This window comes from Marmota flaviventris, chromosome 9 (genome assembly GCF_047511675.1).
Source record: "Marmota flaviventris isolate mMarFla1 chromosome 9, mMarFla1.hap1, whole genome shotgun sequence".
Classification (NCBI taxonomy): domain Eukaryota; kingdom Metazoa; phylum Chordata; class Mammalia; order Rodentia; family Sciuridae; genus Marmota; species Marmota flaviventris.
The window spans coordinates 98455873-98483832 of record NC_092506.1 but is presented as its reverse complement, the minus strand read 5'-3'; the positions used below and the strand labels follow the sequence as shown (position 1 = coordinate 98483832).

At 38.0% G+C, this 27960-nt stretch overlaps 2 protein-coding genes across 3 annotated transcripts in view; one reads left to right on the top strand and one right to left on the bottom strand.

The window, feature by feature from the left end:
* Window positions 1–944: 944 nt before the first annotated feature.
* On the bottom strand, window positions 945–1634 carry Cldn25 (claudin 25). Its single transcript, XM_027930481.2, has one exon. The coding sequence runs from the start codon at window positions 1632–1634 to the stop codon at window positions 945–947; it is 690 nt and encodes a 229-aa protein (XP_027786282.1).
* Window positions 1635–7065: 5431 nt separating this feature from the next.
* Zw10 (zw10 kinetochore protein) overlaps window positions 7066–27960 on the top strand; it is a 36043-nt gene continuing 15148 nt past the window's right edge. The window contains exons 1-9 of one of the 2 annotated variants that reach the window (XM_071616712.1): window positions 7066–7230; window positions 8976–9110; window positions 14592–14693; window positions 15067–15144; window positions 15299–15458; window positions 16803–16955; window positions 17465–17515; window positions 22672–22835; window positions 23706–23888. In XM_071616712.1, coding sequence (XP_071472813.1) covers window positions 7126–7230; window positions 8976–9110; window positions 14592–14693; window positions 15067–15144; window positions 15299–15458; window positions 16803–16955; window positions 17465–17515; window positions 22672–22835; window positions 23706–23888 — 1131 coding nt within the window. In that variant the 5' untranslated portion in view covers window positions 7066–7125. Of the gene's footprint in view, window positions 7231–8975; window positions 9111–14591; window positions 14694–15066; window positions 15145–15298; window positions 15459–16802; window positions 16956–17323; window positions 17516–22671; window positions 22836–23705; window positions 23889–27960 lie in introns of both variants that reach the window. The other variant, XM_027930684.2, reaches the window with a different exon arrangement.

Here is a 27960-nt window from a genome sequence, read left to right as displayed (position 1 = left end):
ACAAAGTCCTAGGAAAATCAGAAGGATTGGTCACCCTGTCTCTCACTTACTCTGGTTATTACCTTCAAGAGAGGATAACAGCAGAGTACTCATAAAGGCGTCACAATGTAGCAGAAACCAGGATCCTTCCAAGAGGCATAGCCACCTCTTAAATATCCATTGTATCCTGTGAAACTGGAAGCATTCAGACCCACAGCCAGAAAGCAGAAGGCCCAACAGTCCCAGCCCAGGGGAGGCTACCATCTCCCCTCTAGGATATTAAGAATCTATAAGACAGCAAAAGTCTATTGTGAATATCCCTTTTAAACTGTGCCCTGAGAAAGATTTTTATCCTAAGGTGCTATATGGGTCAAAAATTTATTTTTCTTTGTTAAAGCACTTTTGTCATCTTTTCAAGCTATATACACGTGCCTCTTCACACTAGGTTTTTCTGTGATGGATGTAACTTTGTAATATATTTTCTTTAGTAATAAAAGGATCAAACATATAATTAATGAATTTGAAAGCATAGTTTTTGGTACCGTGGATTGAAGCCTGGGGCACTTTACCATTGAGCCACATCCCCAGCCCTTTTTGAGATAGGATCTCTCTAAATTGTTGAGAGCCTGGTTAAGTTGCTGAAGCTGGCCTCAAAGTTGTAATCCTCCTGCTTCACGATCCCAAATTGCTGGGATAACAGGCATATGCCATTGTGCTCTGTTGAAAGCACTTTCATATAAATAAACTCTCAAAATGAGATAAACATGTTTGTTAGACACTGTACCTTTAATTTTTCATTCTGAAATGAAGATCACTGTATCACCAAGATAATCAAGTTCTCAACAGATGGGATGGCAACCTTCCCCCAAAAGTAGGTGAGCAAAAAAGAAGTGATAAAGGATAAGGAAGAGAAGGGTTTCTACTGACATTTCTTTATTGCAGAGATTCCTTGGCAGACGCCAGTCCTAGATGAGCAGGTTCATAGGTCTTGGGGTGAGGTGGAAGGAGCCATCAAATTCCTCTGGTAGAGTGCAGGATGGTGGGGCTGTGGGATGGGCCATCCACGGAGAAGGCACATCTTCTTTTCCCAGGCACACGGAGAAGATGAGGATTAGTCCACCAAGAGCCAGGAAAATACCAGCAGCCCAGCCCAGGTAGAGGGCATCTCCAAACTCCCACCGTGGTACAATCTCAGGGATACTGTCATCCCAGAAGTCTCGGATTGTGGCGTAGGCCACCCAGGAGACTGGAAAAAGGGTAGTGGCTGAAGCTGATGCTTCCAAGGATCCTCCCAAGAGGCATAGCCGCCTCTTAAATATCCAATGTATCCTGTGAAACTGGAAGCATTCAGACCCACAGCCAGAAAGCAGAAGGCCCAACAGTCCCAGCCCATGGGAGGCTACCATGAGGATGCGGGACACCTGGAGCTCCTGGGGCAGAGACAAGAAGGACTCAAAGCCTTTGCACACCGTGCCAACTTCCTCCTGATTCACACAGGCCTCCCAAAGCCCCATAATCCAGGTCTCCATTTCGTTCAATTCCAGATTGAGAGTCTTCCACTGGGGCAGTATTGTGGTGACACAGGAGCAGACCCAGCCAAGGAAAGAGAGAAGCAGTCCCCCAAGCTGGACTCTCCCACGGAAACTCCAGGCCATAGTTGTTTCCTCTCCAGAGGCAGAGGAGTATGAGTGCCTCAGGGACTCCTTGGCAGGGACTATTTTTAGGAGACTGGGGTGGAAAGTCTTGCACATTTGTAGAGGGTTCCTGTATTAGTTTTCTAGGCAGCAGCTGAGGCAGGTGTCAGGAACTTGGCAATGTTTGGGTTTAGGGGGTGTGTCCAGGATAGGATGTAGGTGTGGATTCTGGCGGAGGGTCTCATGAAAGGTAAAAAGCCATATGGCAAGCCATCAATAGTTCGTAAACTTAAAATCACTCCCCATCTCTGAGATCTCAAGAAAAATGTTCTGGGGATATACATTGATTTAATCTTTTTTGGAAGGCAATAGGACTTCATGTTTTATAGTTTTAAATATGTGCAAACTTTGATCCAGCACCCTATCTCTAGGAATTTATCTAGTTTTTTTGGTGAACATATACAAATAATTATGAAATGTCTGTTGAAAGGTTGTTAATAATGGTAAATTTTAATACCAGGCAGTCATTTTAAAGTGATGCTATAAAAGAGATTTTAATGACATGAAAAGGATTTTTAATGTTGTTGTTGTTGTTTTTCTTTATTTTACACATTTTAATTAAATGGATATTTTGTGATTAAGAAAACTTGTAACATAGGTTTCTGTAGTGCTAACAATTGCTTTTTATAATTGGCTTGGTCTCTCAGCACCAGCAACTCCATGGAAGTCCATCTGGTGGCATCACTGTGTTTTTTTTTTTGTTTTTATTTAAAAAATATTTTCTCATTTTTTCTTTTTAGTTATATATGACTGCAGAATGTATTTCGACATATCACCCATTCATGTTGTTAACTGAGGAAAACAGATGACCAATAGTATATAATCATACAGAATGCAATTTCATTTTTATAAAAAGGGTATATGTGTATATGTAAGACACATGATATGTATGTGTGTGTTTATCAGATAAAAAGTTAACCCTGCTTATATTGATAGTAGGATTATGGATAGCTTTTTATTTATTTGTGCTTTTCTATGTATTATTTAATGAATTTATCATTTAATTTTTTTTGTACTAGTGATTGAACCCAGGGGCACTTAACCACTGAGTCACATTCCCAGCCCTTCTTATCTATTTATTTATTTATTTTTGGTACTGGTAATTGAACTCAGGAGCTCTTGACCACTGAGCCATTATGCCTGGCTCATTTAATATTTTTGTAAACAGAAAGCCCACAAATATTGTCATTTAAAAAATTAGAATTTTCCTAGTTCAAGTTATCTACCTAGACACACCTGAAGGGAAGTGCTTCCTTCCCAGGGGGCTGCAGCTGCAGCTGCTCCTGCTAGGAAGGCTGCTATAAACAGATGGTAATCATACCAGCTTCCATTCTTGCTTGTTGTTGCTGCCAAGTAGCAGGATTGAAGAGGAAAGGAAATAATATGCATTTACTCAGTTTGACTAAATGCCAGACTTAGGTCTGGATGCTTTATCTGTATTTCATTTTCACACTGCCACCATATAGCCTCATTAGATAACTGCAAATTCTGGTTAGCAGGCAATAAGATACCACACCTGAAGCAGAGGGCTTGGACTTTGGAAGTTTCATGTTCTTGTCTCCAGCTGCAGTGGTGATTTTTCTGCCCTTCCCCTGCCTACTGGTGAAACAGCATGTTGGTGTTAGTCTTTATGGCAAAACAGAAGAAAACCAGGATTTATTTTACTGAAGTCACAAATGTCTGACCAATTGTGTTCCCCTCATGGTTTAGCCTACTTCACACAATACACTAAATATGGAGTGAAAGCACAGGTGTGGGCAGCCAGCAGAGTGAAAGCACCTCATGAGAAAGGAAGGTTTTGACTTTTCCTAACTGAGGCCTTGAGGTAGTCTGGTATGCCAGTGATTGTCAATGGCCCAGGGTAGGGAGGCAAGCAGCAGCATCTGGAGTGCTCTTTTTTATGTTTTCATAAAATTTAAAACATATGCAAAAGTAGAAAAATGGATAAATCCCATATCTTACCCAGCCTCAAAAATTATCTGCTCTTAACAGTTTTGTTTCATCCATATTCACACTCTTCCCCACCAAAGAATTGTATGTGCATGGTGCTAGGGATTGAACTCAGGGTCTCATGTATGCTCTGCAAGCACTCTACCACTAAGCTATATCTCCAGCCCCCAAAGTGACTATTTTGAAATACATAGTATGTCTTTTCAAATTTTAGCCTCCTTCTGTTGTTTTTTTAATAACGTGCAAACTTGGAAATGTTCTCTGCTTGTACTATTCATGGCAAGAGTTGTTTGATACTTTCCTTCCATAATACAGATAAGTCACATATGTGTGAACCATGATAGATTGGGAGGAATCCTAACATTGCTCCTGATTTTTCTGCTGTTTTCTGATGATCTGTGAAAATTTGTGAATAAGGAGACCTATAAACCCATGATAAACGTGAACTAGTAAGAAGTCAGTGTGTTAGATCTTCGCCACTGTGACAAATACATGAGGAAACAACTTAGATGAGGAAAGATTTTGGCTCATCATTTCAGGCCATGATTGGCTGGCTCCATTGCTTTGGCCTGAGGTGAGGCAGAATTTCATGGTAAAAGGATGTGGTGGAGAAAGGCTATTCAGTAGTGGCACCCAGGAAGGAGATGGAGAGAGAAGGAGAGAACAGGGACAAGATACAGTCCCTGGGGGCATGCCCAAGGACTTACTCTTTTCCTAGGTCCCACCTCTTACACTTTTCATGACTTCCCAATAGTCCATTCAGCTATCAATGGATTAACCCACTGATGGGGCCAGAGCCCCATTGATCCAGTTATTTCCAAAAGTCCCACTTCAAAACTTTGCTGCATTGGGGACCAAGACTTGAACACATGAATCTTTGGGGGACACTTTGTATCCCAAACCATAACAGTAAGGTGACAGAAAAAAAAAAAAAACCCATTCATTTATTATTATTATTTTTATTTATTCAAGCATTCATTTATTCCTGCATACACTGATTGTGCATAGCAATCCTTATCCATTCTGTGTGCTTTTTGTTCTTCCTCTGGCTCTGGCTTCTTTTCTTTGGACTCTGAAAAAGTCTTCACCTTTAAGTGGTCTTTATACCTGAGGAGAGGCATGAACTTATGCTGTTGTTTGTAGGTCTATATTGATTGGTCTCCTGAAAGAAGATCAGAGAACCTCAACTGCAAAGTAGCGCTTATTTGGATTCTCAAAGCTTCCTCCTTTCTGTAAAATTCCCTGATTCATCCAGACTGGGTACTCTTCCTTCAATATTTCCTCTGCCTTTTGCACCTTGCTAAGGGGTAGTAAGACTGAACCTAATTTTGTATATTATTTTATATTCTTTTTCTTAAGAAGTCCTCCCCCTCCCTGCAACTGTATAAGATTTAGGTTCCAGGAAATCTGGATCCATCCCTTCATATACCTTCAAAATAGTAAATATCATATTTTCCTCTGATTATTTATTCATGGTTTTTGGATTTCTATACCTAGCACAGTGTTTGCCACATAGTAACTGCTCAATAAATATGCAATACAAGTTTTCAGAAATTTTATCTGTAGGTCTTTCTATGTCATTGGGCATTTATTATTAGTGACATTAAGAATTCAAAGTAAGGCCAGGCCTGGTGGAGCACACCTGTAATCCCAGCAGCTCAGGAGGCTGAGGCAGGAGGATTTAGAGTTCAAATCCAGCTTCAGCAACAGCAAAGCGCTAAGCAACTCAGTGAAACCCTGTCTCTAAATAAAATACAAAATAGGGCTAGGGATGTGGCTCAGTGGCCGAAAGCCTGAGTTCAATTCCCAGTACCAAAAAAAAAAAAGAATTCAAATTAAGGCATACAAGTCTACTAAAAGGAAGTTGATTGGCCCATCCCAAGATATTACATCTGTCCTTCAGCAACTTTTCTCAATCCAGGTTACCTTTCCTTTGCATACAGGACAGAAAACTGCCCTTGCTTCACTAGGATAAGCAAATTGTCCCACAGACACATAAAATTGGCAGGAATCCTAGAGTCAGTGCCTACTTGAGGTTAGCTCTCCTAAGATATCTTTTTTTTTTCCCAAGAAGGATAACATTTTAATCCAACAGTATGTGTTTATTGTTGAAAACATGGAAAGAGAATAACACTATAAGCCCACCACCCAGAGAAATAATTTACTGCTATACACACACACACACACACACTATATATATATATCTGTATCAAATTTTTTTATAACTTTATTTATTTATTTATATGTGGTGCTGAGGATCGAACCCAGGGCCTTGCACATGCGAGGTAAGCACTCTACCGCTGAGCCATAACCCCAGCCTCTCAATTTTTTTTTTTTCGGGGGGGGGGGGGGGGGGGTTGGTACAGGGAACTGCATCCAGGGGTGGTCTGCCAATGAACTCTATCCCGGCACTTTTTATTTTTTTGAGACAGGGTCTCACTAAGTTTGCCCAGGTTGGCCTCAAATTTGGGATCCTCTTTTCTCAGTCTCCCCACTCGCTGGAATTACAGGCATGCTTCACTGCCACCGCGCCCGTCTTCAATATTTTTTAAAAAAGAACTCATTTACACACATAGCATAATGTGAAAGAACATCCTCCAGTATGCAATAATCAATACTCAACTTCCAGTCTGAAACTTAATTTTGAAAAGCTTTTAATAAAATTGATTTGTAATCTCTGATAGAAAGTGTTAACTATCAGCTATGGCGCATGCATGCCAGTATTTCCAGAGACTGGGGAGGGTAAGGCAGGTTTGAGGCCAGTCTCGGCAACTTAGACTTCCGTTCCAAAAAAAAAAAAAAAAAAAAAAATGGCCAGGCGTGTGGCTCAGCAGTGAAGCGCCCCTGGGTTCAATCTCCATCACTACCAAAACAAAAAACAAAACACAGTGAAGTATCTTGTTCTAGTGCACAAAGACTGGAGTTATTTATACCTAAGTAATTATAATTTTGTAATGTGTCACACAAATGCAATATAATGCGCATAGATATAATATAAACTACAAATGCCGAGGACAATTGCAAAATATCCTTTTATTTATAATGAGGCGACTCCACTTCCACGCACCGCTCCAGGGGGCACTGAAAGGGAATATCTGACGAGAAGGATCAAGATGGGCTCCTGGGGTCTTCCAGCTAGATTATTTCACCTCTAAACGTTGTGAAGTTGAGGAAGGTTCACTTGACTGGTTTAGATTAAAAAAAAAAAAAAAAAATTCATTTCGTCAAGGAAAAAAGCGGCGGGAAGCGACCAAGCGTTTGAATGCAGCTAAGGAGGAAACCGCGTCAGCTCAGTTTTCCAATTCCGGAATGCCGCGGAAGCCCCGCCCGGGGCGACGCGGGGCCTGCTGGGAGCTGTAGTGTGGCTCGCGCTGGCTCGCCGCGCCCGGGGCCCCGCCAGACTGCGTTTCCCGGCAGGCCGCGCGCGGAGCCTGCCGGCGGGAGTGGAGTGCCGCGGTGGCTGTGAGAAAGTGACCCGTCGGCCTTGGTTCCGGTGTTAGCGATGGCTTCCTTCGTGACGGAGGTTTTGGCTCATTCGGGGAGCCTGGAGAAGGAGGATCTCGGCACCCGGATCAGCCGCCTGACCCGGAGGGTGGAGGAGATCAAGGTGAGTGGGGGCTGGCGCCTTCTGACCCGAAAGGGGCGCCGGGTGGATGTTTAGGGACAAGAGAGGAGCCGGACAGACAGCAGGTGTCTCCGAAGTGGGGCCAACCGGGGAGGTCCGGCTGGGGGAGTTGCGTGGGAGGAGAGGCGTGTGGGTTGGGGAGAGCGCTCCGACTGGAGTCCGGGGCGGCCCGGCGTAGAGGAGGACTGGGACTGCGGGAGGGAGGGGTGGTGTTTGGCGAGGGTCAGGGAGTGGTTAGGCTGGGGACGGGTGCACCCGGGGGAAGGAGCTGGGGAAGACCAGCACAGCGGGAGGTGGAGCTGGAAGCGCCGAGAGGGAGCGTCTGAGATGGACAGAGGACCAGACCAGTCACCCATCTGTGAGTGTTCCATCTCCTCCACCCAGTCTTCCATTTGTGGGTGGAAATAATAGCTTTGGGAGGATTGCGTCGTCCTCCTCCCTGAAATTTCTTTTTGAACTCTGAATATGTTTTTAAAACTGTTCTTCATCCCCAAATACTTGAGGCCGTGCTGAAGGTTATGCCATTATTATACATGGACCTGCCGCTTCTGGCCACACAGTCTCATTTTCTACTGATATTACCTTGCCAGTATTGGCCCACATCTTCAGTGACTTTCATTAAAACTTTTATGTACCTGCTTAAGTCTAGACTAAGGGAACAAGTTCGGCACACACCACAAAGTCAAAAGATAGATCGCTTCTTAACAACTCTTGATCATACAAAAGTGGTTTCTGAAATTTTAAGTATACCTATCACTGACATTTCCATTACATGATTTTGGGGATTTTCAACACTGTTTAATGTTATGGAAAGGACCTATTTAAGCTACCTTATGACACTCAAGACTCCTACCTTTCTAGACCTAAGCTACATTTCCTTAGACTAGTTTCTTTTATCATCTTAAGTCTTAAACCAATTGAAATTAATTTCTATGGTCCATTCAGGCCCAATTTGTTTTTTCTAGTTCCCAGATTTTGCTCATATTATTTACGTCTATCTTTCTGCCATTTTTCAATGTATTCTACCCATTTTTCATTTTCCATCTCAAATTAATCTCCTGCATTAAAAATAACCTCATTTTATCCCAGAGGTGATTTTTCTCATTTGTTTTTCTGGAGGATTTTGTGACTATTACGTTTCAGTCATTTTTTTTTTTTGGTTACTGCAGTGTATAGAATCTTTCCTAGCAAAAAAGGAATTTGTTAAAAGCATATTTATTTTTGTATTGTCCAAAGCATTAAATAATTCAATGCAGGGTAAATTGTTTATAAAGATAATCTCGATTAAAGGAGATAATGAAGCTCATTATTTTGGGTTTTGAGAGTAGGCCTTAAAATTTCATAGGCTAGAAGATAAAAATAGATTGAGGTATACATATAATTGATTTCATTTATCCATTTACTTTTCTATTAGATATCTGATTAAAATTGGTGGATACAGTCTGATATATTCAATATGAGAATTTCTGGCTTCACCTTTCTTTTTTCCAGCATTTGTACAATTTTTGGACACTGTTGATATTTGGTAATGTACGGGCCACTTAAAGGTGGGAGAAATATGTTTTTGAAAGAAGCTCATTAGCTTGGAGGGAAGGTGAATGCTGTGAGTTAACTGTTAAGAAAACTCCCACATGCAAGATGACTCTTAGAAAATGAGCTATGTATTGTTAGCAGAGTTAGTTCCCTACTCATTTCCCTGTTTATGATTTTTTTTTTTAATATTATAGGGTGAGGTATGCAATATGATCAGCAAGAAGTACAGTGAATTTCTGCCTAGTATGCAGAGTGCACAGGACCTTGTTACCCAGGTGGATAAACTATCTGATGATATTGACCTGCTGAAATCCAGAATAGAGAGTGAGGTAAGAATAGTTTGTTTTTAGCAATTTTGGGGGGGCACTGGGGTTTGAACTCAGGGATGCTTAACCACTGAGCCACATTCCCAGCTCTGTTTTGTATTTTATTTATAGACAGCGTCTCAGTCAGTTGCTTAGTGCCTCGCTGTTGCTGAGGCTAGCTGAGGCTAGTTTTAAGCGCGAGATTCTCCTGCCTCAGCCGCTGGTGAGGCTGGAGGAATCACAGCATGAACCACTGTGCCTATGTTTTGTCAATTTAAAAAAATTTTTGCAGTATTGGGGATTGAACTCTGGGCCTTGCATGTGCTAGGCAGGTGCTCTACCATTGAACCATATATCTCTACTTTCCTAGAATAGTTTTTTTTTGGGTAGGTTTATAAGGAGGCAATTCAGCTTCCTGATTTCTAAGATAACTTAGTTCCACACAACTCTTCTTCCTTCCTACCATCCCTCTCTTCTTGCCCCCTTCCTTTCTTCCATCCTTCCTTCCTGTACTGGGGATTGAACCCAGGTATGCTTTACTATTGAGTTACATAGCCAGCCCTTTTTATTGCTTATTTTGAGGCGGGGTCTCACTAAGTTGCTTAGGACCTCACTCAGTTGCTGAGGCTGGCCTTGAACTTGTGATCCTCCTATGTCAGCCTCCTGAGTCAGTAGGAATACAGGTGTGTGTCACGTGCCTGGCATTATACAGCTTTTCAAGACATCACTTTCCTTATTGGTAAATGGAAGTTAAACCAAATGATTATAGGCGAATTGAAACATTTTGTAAAATAATAAACTTTTTTTTTTTTGTACTGGGAATTGAATACAGGTGTGCTTAACTACTGAGCCATATCCACAGCCCTATCTGTCATCTATTTATTTATTTATTTTTCAAGGGAGCCATCTTATTTTATTGATCCCCTCCCCCCCCCCCCCCCCACCAATTTCTAAACTCTTCAGGTAATTAAGCTCTAGAGTTCATGGCTCTGGAACATGCTGTGAACATTGTATTAACCCCCATGATGAACCTGATTTTTTTAAATTTTTTTTTTAGTTGTCAATGGACCTTTAATTTATTTACTTATATGTGGTGCTGAGAATTGAACCCAGTGCCTCACACATGGTAGGTAAGCACTCTATCACTGAGCCACAACCCCCCCAGTGAACCTGATTTTTACTATTTTGCTCTCGTTGAAATGTTACCCCCTGTACCCCTGTCCCCTGTTGGTAGTAATTCTCCTCTGTGGTTGAATTCTAATGTAGAGATGTTATGGTTTCAGAGGTCTTAGTGCATAGACAGCCAGCTCCATACTTTTGGGCCCAAGGTGAGGTAGAACATCAAGGTAGAAGGGCGTGGCAAAAGAAGGAAGCTCAGGACATGACAATCAGAAAGTAGAGAGAACTTATTTATTTATTTTGAGACAGAGTCTCACAAGTTGCTTTGGGCCTTGCTAAGTTGCTGAGGTTGGCCTCTAGCTTGTGGTCCCTTGCTTTAGTCTCCCAAGCTGCTGGGATTACAGGTGTGTGCCACCACAGTCAGCACATGCATCTTTTTTTTTTTTTTTGTAGTTGTTGTAAATGGACAGAATGCCTTTATTTTATTTGTTTATTTTTATGTGGTGCTGAGGATTGAACCCAGAGCCTCACTCATGTTAGGGAAGCCCTCTTCCCTGAGCTACAGCCCAGCCCCACGTGCGTGTTTTATTTTTATTTATTTATTTATTTTTAATTTTTTTTTTAAAGGGGGGGGTGGGGAGAGAGAATTTTAATATTTATTTTTTTTAGTTTTCGGCGGACACAACATCTTTGTTTGTATGTGGTGCTAAGGATCGAACCCCGGCTGCACACATGCCAGGCGAGCGTGCTACCACTTGAGCCTGATCCCCAGCCCACATGCGTGTTTTAATGGCCAGTATTCTCTTAGATTTGTATCTGGCCTCAACACTTTGAAGCTTCAGCACAGTCTTCCTTGTCTTTGGCTGTCTCTTGGAAAGTTGGTTTGGTTTGCCTACCATAGTCACTCTACTTGCTGCCATCAAGCTACTTTCCTTGAGCAAACAGGATCTGTGCCCTTCTTGTACAGTATCAATTTGTGGGCCTAGTGCTTAAAATAATTCTTATGTAGAGTCTGGCAGATTTTAGAAATGTTTACCATGTTTGCTGGGGTCCTGTCATCATTCTAGTAAGCAGGAGTAAATATAAGCAGGCCAATTTGGAAACAAATATCTGCTTTAACAATGAATCCCTCTATTATGTATAATTATAATGCATCAAGAAAAATAATAATTATAAAACTTTTTAAAGTATACTTTTTAAAGTATTTATTTGCTCATATATTATCTCACCAGGATTTTTTTCCCTGCAGTTTTCTTTTAGAAACAATAAGCATTATAGCTGGGGGCAGTGGTGCACACCTGTAATCCCATTAGCTCTGGAGGCTGAGGCAGAAGGATTGTAATTCAAAGCCAGCCTTAACAACTTAAAGAGTTCCTAAGGAACTTAGTGAGACCCTGTCTCAAATAGAAATTAAAAAGGCTGGGAATGTGGCTTAGTGGTTAAGTACCCCTGGGTTCAATCCCAGTACCTAAATAAATAAATAAATAATATAGCATTTGGAAGAAAACATGCTGATACTAGATATTTAAACAAAATCTAACCTTAAGTGTCTCTATAAAATTATTTCTCAGGGATCTTGATACCAAAATCATGATGTTGAGGTATTGTCTAAGTCTTTATCATCAAGAAGAAACAGGACACTGTTTCCTGTGTGATAGTTATTAAAGAACAAATGTTTTCTTCTAAAGTTCTATGTAGAACTTGACTCACAAATGAGAAAACTGTTGGTTACATTGAAAGTCTGTTAGAAGCCCTAACAATCACTCATGATCATTTTAATCATCCTAATTAGTGTTTTTAATAAAAATAAATCAGGGCACAGTGGCTGACACCCATAATCCCAGTGACTCAGGAGGCCTAGTCAGGAGGATTGCAGTTTAAAGCTAACCTTTGCAACTTAGTGAGAACCTGTCTTAAAATAATATAAAAAAGGCTTGGGGATATAGCTTAGTGGTAAAGCACCCCTGGATTCAATCACCAGCACTGCTCACCCCAGATCTGTTACTTTACAACCATGGCACATTTGAAAGAATATTCCCAGAGTGTATTTGTACTTCATTGATTATTTGTTCAGTGAGTCAGTAATGCAATGTTAGACCATGCTGTTAGAAGTGAAGTATCTTAGTCAGGCATGGTGGTGGACATCTGTAATCCCAGTGACGTGGAAGTCTAAGGCAGTAAGATTACAAGTTTGAGGCCAGTCTCAGTATCTTAGATCTTGTCCCAAAAAGGGCTGAGGATGTAACTGCCCAGCAATTCAACTGCCCCACTCAACCCCTAGTACCAAAAAGAGAAAAAAGATGGAGTGACTAAAAGAAGACATTAATGGGGGGCTCTGTGTACCTTTTATGGGCAGATTATAGCTGGCGAAATGTGTTCGTTTCTGATTGTTGTAATTTGAAAGATGGTTGGTCTGGATGAGAAGGTTCTGAACACTACCATTGAAGAACAATGAAAGAAGCAAGAAACTGAAGATAGTAAGCCTTAGGAAGAGACATTTTTAATATTTAAACCCCCATCATATGGGAAAAAGATACATATTTAGGGCTTAAGAAGGAGAATTAAATTTAGTAAGTAAATGTTGCAAAGAAAAATTGTTCAGATATTTGGCGTAATTATCAAGTACCTGCAAGGTGTAAGAAACTGTGATCATTGCTAATGAGATTGTTTTTATTTCAAAGATAAGTCTCAGATATAGATGAGTAAAATAGTGTAATGCAGTAGTAAATAGGAGTAATCTAGTTAGACGAGATGTAGCCAAGAATGGCTTCCCGCCCGAAATAGTCTCCAAACCAAGGCCTGAATATTATGTGGTTAGGCCACAAGGGAAGGCATAAGGAATTTTAGGTAGGCATAAGGAATAACATTGCAGAGGTATGGAGGTAATGAAGAGTTGTCACTTTTGAGGGCTGCAAATATTCCATATGACCGATGTTTATGAACTGCATTGGAAGGGATGTGAGAAGAGATTAGAAAGGTAAGCAAGTACTTTGTATTAGGTTAGTAGTATGGATGGCATCGTCAAAGCCATGGAGGAATTTAAGATTTGAATTTTAGGAGTCCCATTCAGCATGCAGTTTGAAGAAAGTACTTGAGGGAAATGAGCTTGGGAAATGGGAAAGCAGAGTGTTAGATGCTGTTAAAATAATTCAGGAAAAATAGTTTGTTGATCTAAAGTCATTAGTAAGGGAGATGAGAAAAATGGACAAATCTTGGTGACGTTTAAGATTTAGGATCTTTGGGATATATTGATATGGCAAGTGAAAGCAAGGTTCAGGGGTTAAGAATAATTGGGGAACTAGCTCATTGATATACCATTCACTGAAATAGAGAATATAGAGAAAGAGTAGGTGTTTGTTGAAGATTTGGGATGTTTAAATTTAAGGTACCTGAAGGATGTCCAGATGGACTTGCACAGTTAGATTGTATTAAAATTAAGGCTAGAGTATTATAAAAAAATGAAAGAAAGAAAAAAAGACTTTGAAATGCAATGACTCAAACAAGGTACATTAAAAAAAAATGATATTAGTTTAGGTTAGCAAACTTATTCTACAGCCTAAGGTCTGGCTACCCTAGTATAGTCTATGCCAACATAGATAATTTTTTATTTTATTTTGAGAGAGATTCTCTCTAGTTTGCCCAGGCTAAATTCAAACTTGTAATCAGCTTGCCTTAATCTCCTGAGCTTCTGGGGTTATAGGTGTGCACTATCGTCCCCAAGATTAAAAAAGAAAAAAAAAAAAAAAGCAATCTTTCTAATAGTTAAAACTCTTCAGTTACAGATATCACTTTGGCAACTGGGAATACCTTACTAGTAATTTTAAGTGGATGAAATCTGCTGAAAGATAACTGTTTAAGAATAGAAAATCTCATGAGGAAGTTGTGTTGATAGGGTACTTTACCACTGAACTTCATCCTCACTGTTTGTATTTTTTATTTTTGAGACAAAGTCTCACTGTGTTGGTTAAGACCTTGCTAAGTTGCTGAGGCTGATCTTGAACTTGCAGTCCTCCTGCCTCAGCCTCCCTAGTTGCTGGGATTACAGGCATGCACCACTGGGATCATGTGGCATGGGTATTCTTACACAGGATAAAGGTTTGGACTAAGTGGACCTCTAAGTTCTCTTTCAATACCTTCTGTGATTTTACTGCAATTGAGACTAGTATTTAAATTTCAATATGAATTATATTGACCTACTAGCTTATTGATTAGCTGTAAAGGTTTTATTTCTTAGGTATGGTATAGCTTAAAAGTTTGTTTGTTTTTTAAACTAGAGAGATTATTTTTATTTTTAAAAATAATTTGCTAATATTATTGATTACAAAATAACTTCTTCCTTGAATGACATCTGCCACTAAAAGTACTTATTTTGTATGTATGAATTAGGTCCGTCGTGATCTTCATGTATCGACTGCTGAATTTTCAGACTTGAAACAACAGTTGGAAAGAGACTCAGTAGTCCTGAGTTTGCTTAAACAGCTACAAGAGGTTGGTAAACTCAGCTCAAATGTTAATGTTTTGATGGTGAGAAAGTAATTTTTTTCCAGTTCTCATTGTTCAGTGCATATTTCCTGACCAAAATTTTTTTTCGTATTTTATTTTATGGGTTCAGTTGGGATTGAACCTGGAAGTGCTTTACCACTGAGCTACATCCCTAGTTCTTTTTACTTTTTGAGACAGGGTCTCACTAAGTTGCCACAGCTGGCCTCAATCTCATGATCCTCCTGTCTCAGTCTCCCAAGTCACTGGGATTCTAGGCAAGCACCTTTGTGCCCTGCTTTTTTCATATTTTTAAAAAACAGACTTGAAATACTAGGGCATATACAATAAAATACTTCATAACTTGGACTTCTCTTTTCAGTTTTCTACTGCTATTGAAGAATATAATTGTGCGTTAACAGAGAAGAAATATGTCACTGCTGCTCAGCACCTGGAAGAGGTACTAAAAGCTTTCTGTAAAACATAACCAATTAGTGCTATCCTTGTTCTTAGTATACGTTGTGTTCTGTGTATTCTTTATTATTATACAAATATATTCTTAATTTCTCTGAGTCCAGGTGGAGTATTTAACAATGCTTCCATTTCACTACCAGGCACAGAAATGTTTGAAGTTATTAAAATCCAGAAAATGCTTTGATTTAAAAATATTGAAATCTCTCAGCATGGAGCTCACAATACAGAAACAGAACATACTTTATCACCTTGGAGAAGAGTGGCAGAAGTTGATTGTATGGAAGTTCCCATCATCAAAAGGTGCTTCTGACCTCAGGTGGACTGCTTTGCTTAATCTGCCAGAACCAGTTTGAACTCTGAATATATTCTGAATATTTTGTATTGGAAGATGAAGTTTCAGTTATTAGTCCCCCAAGTCTATGTTGAAACCTTATGATAAACAAGGAGTCCCTAAAGTGACCTCACTTTACTTTCCTTCCACCTTTTTTTTCTTTCCCCTTCTGTAGGAAAGAGAGGATGGATGATTAGTGGTTAAGGTCTACATGGTAAGGGTGGAGTGGAGAAGGAGGTAGTAGTTTGAGACCATGCGAAGTTTCTTATAGCCTCATAGAATGTACCTGTATCAACAGAACTAATCCCAGCAGTTGTCTTGGATGGAAAGCTTAAGGAAACCATTTAGCCATTCTCTCTTGCTGAGGAAAGAAGGCAGGAGGGGCAGAGCAAGAGGGACTATGGGTAGAAGATGGGTTTGGCTCAGTTCTTTTTCAGTTCTTGGGGGAAATATGAGTATTTTGAAGGAAGTAATTTTGGAAAACAATTTTGGATTCTGCTTACAAGTAGGCTGAAGAGAAGATGGCAGGTGTGTTGGGCTTTTTGTCACAATATTACAACTTGTTTGGCAGGTGTATCTTTTTTTAGTTGTAGATGGACACAGTAACTTTGTTTTTATAATTTTTTTGTAGTTATAGATGAACAGCATACCTTTATTTTATTTATTTTTATGTGGTGCTGAGGATCAAACCCATTGCTTCACAGGTGCGAGGCAAGTGCTTTGCCACTGAGATACAACCCCAGCCCAGGCAGATATATCTCTTGTTAAAAAAAAGCACACAGAAGCCAGGTGCAGTGGCTCACACCTGTAATCCCAGTGGCTTGGGAGGCTGAAGCAGGAGGATCATGAGTTCAAAGCCAGCCACAGCAAAAGTGAAGTGCTAAGCAACTCAGTGAGACCCTGTTTCTAAATAAAATACAAAATAGGACTGGGGATGTGGTTCAGTGGTCAAGTGCCCCTGAGTTCAAGCCCTGGTACCAAAATAAAAGAACATAGAAAAGGAGGTCTATAGAACTAGGAACTCATTTTTTGTCCTTTGCTTTCAGTTTGTCATTCAGTATATATTTAGTAAGCATTTCTTTTAGGCAGTCATCTTTTACAATTAATTTGTTTCTCTGGACATACCAAAAAAACCATTTCCTGTTTTAAAGTGATGCCAGTGACATGCATGTCATAATTAATATTTGGTTGTATTAAAATATATTGTAATGAAACTACATGCTTAGAAATCTCAGTGGAGAATAGGCTCTGAGGAGTAGAAGTGAGATTGTGTATTGCTCAAGCAGCTGATATTTTTTTCCCTTTATTCTTAGATACCAGCAGTTTAGAATCTTGCCTGCAAACAGAACTTCATTTGTGTACTGAACAATCCCAGAAAGAGGAGAAGACCCTTATGCCATCCATGAGTTCTGTCTTGTTGGCATTTTCTATCCTTGGAGAACTACACACTAAGCTTAAATCATTCGGTAAAGCGTATGGTTTGTTTCATTCATATTAAAGGCACAGGAGGCCTAGTGTTAAAAGGATGACAAGATTATAAAGTATATTCTGGAGAATATTTATGACAGTGTTTTGCCTCATGATTCATCAAAAGGAGAAAAAGGGCTTGTATTTTTTCTTTTTTCCTTTAGAAAAAACATAGTTTCTATTTACTTATTTTGTTTTTTAAAATCAGAAAATTTCAGTGGGAGTACTTGTAGTACACAAAGTCATGGTATATGTATTTTGGTTGTGAGGATGAACTATATAAATAATAGATTTTTTTTTTTTTTTTGCACGTTTACTCTTTAGAAGTTTCCTCATGATTTTTGGTGAATATTCATATGATTTTTAGGTCAGATGCTGCTGAAGTATATCCTTAGGCCTTTGGCATCTTGCCCATCCCTTTATGCAGTGATAGAAAGCCAGCCTAATATAGTTATTGTTCGTTTCGAATCTCTCCTGACTGACTTGGAACATCCATCACCATCTGAAGTTTTTGAAAAGATCCGACTCGTGCTAGAAGTGCTTCAGAAACAGCTTCTAGGTGTGTATCCCCAAATAGTGCTTTTATACTTTGGAAAAACAAATATTGTTTTATAAAGTAAATATTATGTTATTTTAAAGTTGAAATGCCTGTAATGTGAATGAAGGGAGGATCAGAAGTAAGTGATGCCAAAGGAACAAAGTAATTACCTTCTTATTTCTTGCCTACTTTGCATTTCTTCCCTGCTCTATATTGACAAGTCTTGTCATCAGTGGTACCACCAGATTCTGTATTTGTAATTTAGTTAAATGCCAGGATCTAATTTTCTTACTGAACTTCTAGTAACATTACATTTTGGGAATCTTGCATTAATTACAGGAGGAGATATTAACTAAATGTTTTACAAGTTTCAGTGGGAAAATCCCATTAATCTGATGTAAACAAACAAACTGGGTTTAACGTAAAAAATAAGTTACATTTCAGCTTAGCCTATTGGTTAGATGTTTATTCACATTAGGAATAACCAGTTTCTGTGTTGCTTTGAATCAGTTTATTTTATTTATCATCCTATTAGAAATAAAGTTTTCTTTGGTGTTTTATTTTATTACTGTTGTTTTTTTAAAAATCAATTTGACTTATCTTCATTTTGCTTTTCTCATTGTCTTGTTGAATAGTTTAGCCAACATTCTGACTCTGAAGAAAATTAAAAAGTGCTGTAGCTGGGCATGGTGGCACATGCCTATAATCTCAGTGACTCTAGAGGCTGAGGCAACAGGATCATAAGTTTGAAGCCAGCCTGGGCAACTTAGTGAGACTCTTATCTCAATATAAAAGGAGAAAATAAGTAAATAAATAAAAGGACTGGGGATGTGGGGATGTGGTGATGTGGGAGTATGGCTCAGAGGTAGAATGCTCCTGTGTTCAACCCCAAGGTGTGTGCGCGCGCGCACACACACACACACACACACAATGCTATTGTTTTTAGGCTTTCCGGACACTCATATACTGTTTAGTTATATATATGTAATTCGTTTGTAAAGCAAGAAAGTCTTTGTATGGTTTATATTGTTGTTTTGCAATACTAGGGATTGAACCCAGAGACACTCTACCATTGAGAAAATCTCTATCTTCACTCACCTTTTTTTAAAAAACTTGAGAATGTTCTTGTCATGGTGCCCAGGCTGGTCTCAGACTTGTAGTCCTCCTGCCTCAGACTTCTGAGTAGCGCCATCACACCTGGCTTCTTTTGTAAAGTTTTGTCAGGAAGAAATAAAAAAAAAAAAAATCCTAAGCCTTATATAAGCTGCAATAGTGCAAGGTAGTTTTCTTGTTCCTAGGTTCTTTACTTGGGGAAAAATGCAATTTAAGATTTATTTGCCTGGTACGATAGTGCACATCTTTAATTCCAGTGACTTAGGAGGCTGGGACAGGAGGATTGCAAGTTTGAGGCCAACTTCAGCAATTTAACAGACTGTCTCTCAAAAATAAAAAATTAAAAGTGTTGAGGATGTAGCTGAGTGGTGAAATGCCCCTGGGTTCATTCCCCTGGTACCATAAAACAAAAACAACTTTTTTATTAGATATAAACAGAGTTTTAAAGCACCCCAGAATTGGAAAGAATCAGAGCCGATTAAATCCAGATATCTCTGATGCTTTACTCTCCTCTTTATCATTCCCTCAGTTGGTCTGATAGTACCCTGAGCATCTTTAGTGAGAGGAAGCTCACTTCCTTTTGAGGTATTCCATTCTGCTTTGGGGGCAACTCTGAGTACCTGGAAGTGTTCTGTTTTGTTTTTTAAAATCTGTACATCACCCATCTGTACTAAATACTATTACCCAAAGGCAAATTTAATTTTCAGGGTAGTTCTTTAAAAATTTGTTCAAAATATGTTTCCCTGCAGTATCTGCTTTACTGAATGTTATTTATTTTACATGGAACCATCCAGATCAGGTCTTATTCCTGTGATATAAGTTGGATTTTCATATTCTTTACAATACATCTACATCTTATTACCAATATAAACATTTTTAGTTTTTTTTTAATTACATAGTTTTAAGTTGGCCTTATCATTATTTCTCTTCTGTTGTTGGCAGGTTTGGTTTTTCCTAAAGCCTCTTTCCTTGTTTTGTGGCCTTCTAGCTGTGCCTCACATGACATTTTCTCAGTGTGCTCCCATCTCTGGTGTGTCTCTTTCTTATTAAGGACACCAGTAATATTGAATCAGGAATTTACCATAATGACCTAATTTAACCTTCATTACTCCTTTAAAGGCCCTAAACTCCAAATACTGTACATTGGGTGTTAGGACTTCAAAATATGAATTTTGTGGGGACAGTTCAGTCCTTGGAAAGTCTTTGTGTATTTATATATAAGTTAGAAAATTTACATATACTTTATATATAATGTGATATCAGTAGCAAAACAAGTACATTGCCATTTTGTATTTTAGATTATTTGAGTGTTTGGCAAGCATTCCTTTTCTTTTAAGAAAATATTGAAGATAATAGTGCAATAAATCTTTCTAAATCTCTTGCAAACTTAACTAATAAGCATTAAAGAGCACAGGATCTGTTTCTTTAGACATTTCCGTAAACCAGGGATAATTTATAATCTTTGCATATTTATAAACTGAATGATTTTAACAGCTATATTTGTTACATGGTTCATATAGTCTGTTTCAGAATAAAACTTCCAACACAAATATTTATCATGCAGTGGAATGAAATAATAAGGAAATCATCAGTATCTTATTTTAAGATTCCAGTAAATCTGGATATTTTTTTTAACCCAACATGGCATTGGAACACTGTTGTGATAGAAACTAATTTTTTCATGTCTAACTGAAATTTTTCTTTGACAAATGTGAAAGATTTAAAAAATATATGCCATAAGATTGATGTTGGCTGTGAATTGACAGCATTTCTCTGTATATTTGGAAGTCCTTTTAGACAAAATGTTATCTATAAAGTATCATCTAAAGCTAAAGAAAAGTATTTGCATTTTTTCACAAATTGAATCAGTTGATCTTTGATATTATTAGAAAGATTTTATGTTTTATGGGCAATGTTTTATGCTGGCTTAATTAAAAATCTTTCATGCCGGGCATGGTGGCGCACGCCTGAGGCAGGAGGATCACGAGTTCAAAGCCAGCCTCAACAAAAGTGAGGTACTAAGCAACTCAGTGGGATCTGTCTCTAAATAAAATACAAAATGGGGCTGGGGATGTAGCCCAGTGGTTGAGTGCCCCCAACTTCAATCCCTGGTATTCCCTCCCGCCCCAAAAATCTTAGGTTTTATTTGGAGGTTCTGGGGATTGAATCCAGGGCCTTGTGCATGTGAGACAAGCACTTTTATCAATTGAGCTATATCCCTAGCCCCTCTTTCACGTGTTTGAAAATATATTTCCTCATAATTAAAGAAGAAAACTTAAATAATAGTTTCTTTTGTCATTTCTTCATCTGAAAATTATTTTCTTTTGGCATAAGAATCCAAGTCGTTTTGTAACTGGCCAAAGTTAAAAAGTTTAGATCTTGGTAAAAATCACATTTTTTTGTTGATCCTTATGATTTTAAATGACTAATTTTGCTGAAAATGTTCCTTAAGATTGTTCACTTTAAGCCAAGCATGAGGATGTACGGCTCTAATCGTAGTGAGTTGGGGGCTGAGGCAAGAGGATCACAAGTTTTAAGGCCAGCCTAAGCAACTTAGTGGAACCCTGTTTCAAAATAAAAAGTAAAAAGGGCTGGGAATGGGGGCTGGGGATGTGGCTCAAGCGGTAGTGCGCTCGCCTGGCATGCGTGCGGCCTGGGTTCTATCCTCAGCACCACGTACAAAGATGTTGTGTCCGCCGAAAACTTAAAAAATAAATATTAAAAAATTCTCTCTCTCTCTCACTCTCTCTTTAAAAAAAAAAAGGGCTGGGGATGTAGCTGAGTGGTAAAGTGCTCCCAGGTTCAAGCCCCAGTACTAAAAAAAAAAAAAAAGGTACAGACTATTCCATTACTACAAGGCTCCCTGTTCCATTTGAAAACTTGAATTTAAATTAATTAAAGTTTTTTTAAAAAATTAGTTCCTCAGTAATATTAGCCATATTTCAAGTGCTCAGTAGCAAATTGTGACTGGTTATTAGTGTATTGGACAGTGTAGGCCTAAACTTTAGATATAACAAAGTATTGAAGGTAATATGGTCATCTTCTAAGATTTTTATTTCTTAAGGTCTTTCTTTTTTTTTTTTTTAAATATTTATTTATTTATTTATTTTTTTAGTTTTCGGCAGGCACAACATCTTTGTTTGTATGTGGTGCTGAGGATCGAACCCGGGCCGCACACATGCCAGGCGAGCGCGCTACCGCTTGAGCCACATCCCCAGCCCCTTAAGGTCTTTCTTGACAAGTCAGAACTAGATCCAAAATAGCTGCTCCCATTTATTGTTCCTCTGCCTTTTATACTGTCTCAAAAGCCAATATTCTTAAGTATTATTTATTATTTTTCGGTTCTGGGGATTGAATTCAGGGGTACTTAATCACTGAGCCATATCCCCAGTCCTTTTTATTTTTCATTTTGAGACAGGGTCTTGCTAAGTTGCTTAGGGCCTCATTAAGTTGCTGAGGCTGGTCTCAAACTTGCAATCTTCCTGCCTCAGCCTCTTGAGTTGCTAGGATTGTAGATATGCACCACCACACCTGGCAATTAATAGGATATTTTAAATATAACATTTTCAAAATGTGTTGGATAACACTACCATGAGATAATTATAGAGGAGGCATTGAAATATGTTTAGTAGACTAGATGTAACTTTAAAGTATTTGTTGATAATTTATTTAAGATAAACAGATCCTATGCAGAGATGAAAAAGTATGTTTATTCATTAGTAAAGTGGGATTTTACTCTAGTTTTAATTTTTGAGTGCAGATCTTCTGTTTGTCATATAATTAGATCAGTAGCTTAAAAGTAGGTGATTACAATGTAGATGGCTTGTACCTTTTTAAAGAGTATAAGCAGTGATTTAGTACACAAAATTCAGTTGAGCAGTGAAAATAAAAATCATAATTGTATGTCATGTATTGTACAACATAGTTGAGATGGCATAGAGTTATCTGGACTGTTTTCTTTCCCATCATCTTAAAATGAAAGATTTCTGGAAAACTAGGCAGCTTAAGAATATTTGAGGATTGTAAATGGTTTCTCATTTAAAACCTTTTTCTTTTGAATTTAGATTTGCCTCTTGACACTGACTTAGAAATTGAAAAACCATCTACGATCATATTGGCTGAGATGCTTGGTGATGTAATCTGGGAGGATTTGTCTGAGTGTCTCATCAAAAACTGCTTGGTTTATTCTATCCCAACAAATAGCAGCAAGCTACAGCAATATGAAGAGGTAAAGAGCAGAGATATTATAGAAGGTTTTGGGACACTATTGATTGCTGTTGGCTTTGTTTTTATTTTCAGATCTTTTATTCTTTGGTTATATCTTGAAAAAAATTATAAGTACAGAGTAGAAACAAATTTTCTATAACTCAATTTCTTTTCTGACTTCTTGCCTCTTTGAGGAAGTATGTTTTCTTATTTAAGTGTATTTTTAAAGTTTTTTTTTTTTTAATACTTGTATCAATTATAGTAGGTTTTTTGTGACACTTGTTGGCTTGTTTTTAGTGTTTCCCTGAATTAAAAAAGGTATATTTATTTTAAAGATTTTTACACCTTTACCAGAGTCAAATTTCTGTTGAAGATATTCTTCCTAATAGATTTAAGACTGGAAAACTATATATTTTTAAACCTGGTGACTGATGGTTTGCTTTAAGACCTAAATGACCATTTGGTTCTTATTTTTTCTGTGTGTTGGGTTTGAAATTTTAACATTGAAATGGAATATTTGTACAGTTGACTCTTTGTATCTATGGTTTCTGCATCCATGGATTCAACCAACTACAGATCAAAAATGTTTGGAAAAAATTTCGATTGCTACTGAATATGTACAAACTTTTCTTCTTGTTATTATTCCCTAAATACAGTATAGCAGTTATTTACATAGCATTTATGTTGTATTGTTGTAAGTAATCTAGAGATGACTTAAAGTATACAGGAGGATGTGTGTGGGTTATATGCAAATACTGTTCCCTTTTTATATATGGGACTTTAATGTCAACAGAATTTAGTATCTGATAAGGGTCCTGGAACCAATCTCCCACACATACAGAGGGATGACTACATATAATTCTTTTCTTTTTCTTATGCTTTCTTCTTCCAGATCATACAGTCCACTGAAGAATTTGAAAATGCCCTAAAGGAGATGAAATTTTTAAAAGGAGATACTACTGATTTGCTGAAATATGCTCGTAATATCAATTCTCATTTTGCTAACAAAAAGTGCCAGGATGTGATTGTGGCAGCTAGAAACCTAATGACCTCTGAAATCCACAACACTGTGAAGGTACCAGGGTTGTACTACATTATATTTAGGAATCAGCTCATTTTTGAGACAGTGTGGTAATGTGGAAGAGAGTAAGTATGATAGTTGCTGGGCTTATGGAGGCAAATTATTAATCTTTTGAGTGTGAGTTTTATTCTCTTTAATGTAGTCCTGATATCTACTTCTTCATCAGGAATTGTGAGGTCCAGAAAGATAATGCATTTAAAAGTGTTGTATAAACCGAAAAAGCCTACATAAATGTAATGGATTAGTTTTGTTGAAATTAGTAGATTATTATTTCAGGGTTAAGTTCACAGCTTTGTGACATATATACTTAGACTTTATTATGTTCAGAGGTTGTATTCTATTGTGAAAATGATGACTTTATCTCTTAAACTAATAGAGGGGGACTAGTTTTGAAGATAAGAAGTAAAACAGTTAAAACATTAGAATAAGCCTGGCATGTGTGAGGTACTGCGTTCAATTCTCGGCACCACATATAAATAAGTAAGTAAGTAAATAAATAAATAAAATAAAGGCCCATTAACAACTTTTAAAAAAACGTATATATATAAAAATTAAAAATTTATATTTTTTATATAAATATAAAAAACATTAGGGTTTAAGTAATTAATTGCAAGGGCAGTGGACTAATTTATTTACATTAAGAGTAATTTATTCCTTTGGCCTTAGATACTTCTATGCATTTTTTGTTTGTTTTTATATAAAATAATATTTGTTAAATGCAAGTTATTACTTGATTTAAGACAGACTGAGGCAATTCCTTAATAAAAGATTCTCAGCCATTTTTCTGCTGAAGGGGACTGGGTTTGTTATTAATCCCTTCTTTGCTATGCTTCATTTTCTGGTACCCTGTTCTCATGTTTGTTTCAGTGAACTATTTAATTAGCCATATGAAGTCCACAGATGTTAACACATTTTCAGGTAATTTTGTTATGAGAACTGAAAACTATTCAGTGCTAGTAACTGTGCTGTGGGTTTCTTTTAAAATAAATAGTACCTGATTATGTCATTCTTACCAAAATTCAGCGGCTTTCCATCTAATTTAGAAAAAGACCCACTTACTTTCCAGTGGCCTACAAGGCCTTATGTGATCCATGTCTTCTCTGACTCCATCTCTCTCTCTTTTTTTTTTTTTGGTATGGGGTATTGAACTCAGGGGCACTCCACATTGAGCCACATCCCCAGCCCCTTTTTCCAGAGACAGATTCTCACTGAGTTGCTTAGCACTTGCTTTTTGCTGAAGCTGTCTTTGAACTTGCTATCCTCCTGCTTCAGCCTCCCAAGGATTGCAGGTGTGTGCTACCACACCTGGTTAACTCCATCTGTTATGCATTTTTCTTTCACTGTTCCAGGCACTTGGATTCATAGGGATGCTTGAATGTGCCAGGTCTCTACTTGGTGGCAGAATTTTTGAATTTCCTGTTCCCTCTGCTTGTAACATTTTTATTGGAGATACCCACATGACTTTTCTATTTTTTGGCGGGGGGGATAGCGGGGGTACCAGAGATTGAACTCAGGGGCACTCAACCTCTGAACCACATCCCCAGCTCTATTTTGTATTTTATTTAGAGACAGGGTCTCATGGTGTGGCATAGCGCCTACTGTTGCGGAGGCTGGCTTTGACTCTTGATCCTCCTGCTTCAGCCTCCTGAGCTGCTGGGATTACAGGAGTGTACCATCGTGCCTGTCATGACTTTTCTATTAAAGTCCTTCCTGACCCCACTATTTTTTTTGAGGGGGAGCTACTGAGTATTAAACCCCAGGGCCTTGTGCATAATAGATAAGTGCTGTACCACTGAGCTTTATCCCCAGCCCTTTTTGAGATAGAGTCTCACTAAGTTGCCCAGAGATTCTTGAAGTTGTGATCTTCCTACCTAATCCTGAGTAGTTGGGATTGTAGACATGGACATGCATTAGCACACCCAGCTCTAACTCGTTTTTTAATAATTATCACTGCCACCTATTTCCTAAGCCCTTTTCTTGCTTTGTTTTTCTTCATGTTACATTACAGCCAGTATTTTGTATATTTATTATTTGTCCCTTTCTAAGAAGTATGTTTCATGAGAGACTTTTTTTGTTTGTTTGTTTACTGCCATTATCTCCAGTGAAAGTTCCTGGCACATACCTCTGTGTACTAACTGCTAATCTATTCACTCAATATTTGTTAAGTGAATTAGTGTATCTCAGTAACCTATACAGCTTCTTGATGTAAGCAGTATTATTAATGAATTGCTCATTACTCTGTGACTCTAGTTTTGATGAACTTTTTTTTTTTTTTTTTTTGAGATACTAGAGATTAAATCCAGGGGTACTCTACCACTGAGCTGCAGTCCAACTCTTTTTATTTATTTATTTAAAAAAATTTGAAATACGGTATTAACTCAGTTGCCCAGGCTGACCTCAATCTTGTGATTCTCCTGCCTCAGCCTATGAATAACCTGGATTGTAGGTGTACCCCACCATGCCTGTCCTGGGCTTGATCTTTTAATCCTTTTGAACTTCTTTTTCCTCTTGTGTAAGGTAATATAATTGAACTAGATAATCTCTGAGCCCCCTATTCAGTTTTTTTCTGCCATTCTAGGAAATTACATTTTCCCTTTGTACCTATGTACTAATATGTAGCTTCCTTTAGGCCAGGGCTGTCTAGTGAGATGTTTAGCAGCATTCCTGAATTATGTCTTCAATTGATTGGATGCTGTTATCTCAAGATGTTGCCAAAATTGTCCCTGGTTAACAACTACTGCTCCAGAATTCTGTCCTGGTTCTTGCTCTTGGCATTTAGACCCTGGAATGAAATCTAAATTTTCCAACTTTGAATTTTCTTTTTTTTGGTGATGCTGGGGATTGAACCTAGGGCCTTGTGCATGCGAGGCAAGCCTTCTACCAACTGAGCTATAAATTTTCCAACTTTGAAAAGCTCTTTTTGGCTTTTCTAAAATAATTTCAGTTTACTTTTCATAGTCTTATATATAAGTTCTAAAATAGTCCCCTAAATATTCTCATTTTCCCAAAAGAAAAAAAATAGACTTTAATGAAACATACTTCTTAGAAAGGGACAAATAGTAAATATACAAAATGCTGGTTGTTATATAACATGAAGAAAAACAAAGCAAGAAAAGGGCATAGGAAATAGGTGGCAGTGATAATTAGTAATATTCAAAAAATTAATAATTTGTTACCAAGAAGATTCTTCATTATAAACATAACAAAATGATTTCAAGATATGCATGACTAGCAGGCAAACAGTATAATTTTTTTTAAGTGACAGCTTTCTTAATCAAAAGATCATAATCACTTCTAGCCATTCCAGGGGAGTATTATGATGCCATTGCTTTCAACAGTTACCTGGGAAGGGAGCTTGGAGTTCATAATTAGTTTGAGATGACTGCTCCTAAAGAGGTCTTAAAAAAACTTCAAATTCTTCACTCAAAAGGATCAGTGTTTGAATTCCTAGGTTAAGAAATCAGTATCTTGCCAGGTGTGGTGGTGTACACCTATAATCTCAGTGATTTGGGAGTCTGAATCAGGAGGATCTTGAGTTCAAAGCCAGCCTCAGTAAAAGTGAGACACTAAGCAACTCAGTAAGCCTCTGTCTCTAAATAAAATACCAAAAGAAAAAAGAAAAAAAGGGGCTGGGGATATGACTCAGTGGTTGAATGGCTCTGAGATCAATCCCTTGTACCCCCCACTCCCAGAAGACTTAAAATCCCAAAGAACTAACTAGCTGGAAGCCACAAATCCTGTAAGATATCCAGGCATAAATGAATTAATGAGCTCTGCCACTAGGATAGCATTACAGAAGATGAAGAAATTATTCAAAAGTAACTGTTGAACATTAACTTCATAATAAACATAGCTCATATGGCTAAATACTAGATTGTTTTCCCCAAAAGATAACATTTATTTATAACTCTAATGCTGACAGAGTAGCTTTTTGATGTAAAAATGATTTAGGTTTGTAAGTCATAGATTTTGCTTCCTATGAAAATAATATTAAACAAAATATAAACTAAATATCATCCAAGAAGCAATGAAATCTCACTTTGCTAAAGCCTGTACTAATTAAGGC

What these genes read in the sequence shown, in the direction of transcription:
- Cldn25 (XM_027930481.2), bottom strand. Translation starts at nt 1,634, where the DNA reads ATGGCCTGGAGTTTCCGTGGGAGAGTCCAGCTTGGGGGACTGCTTCTC.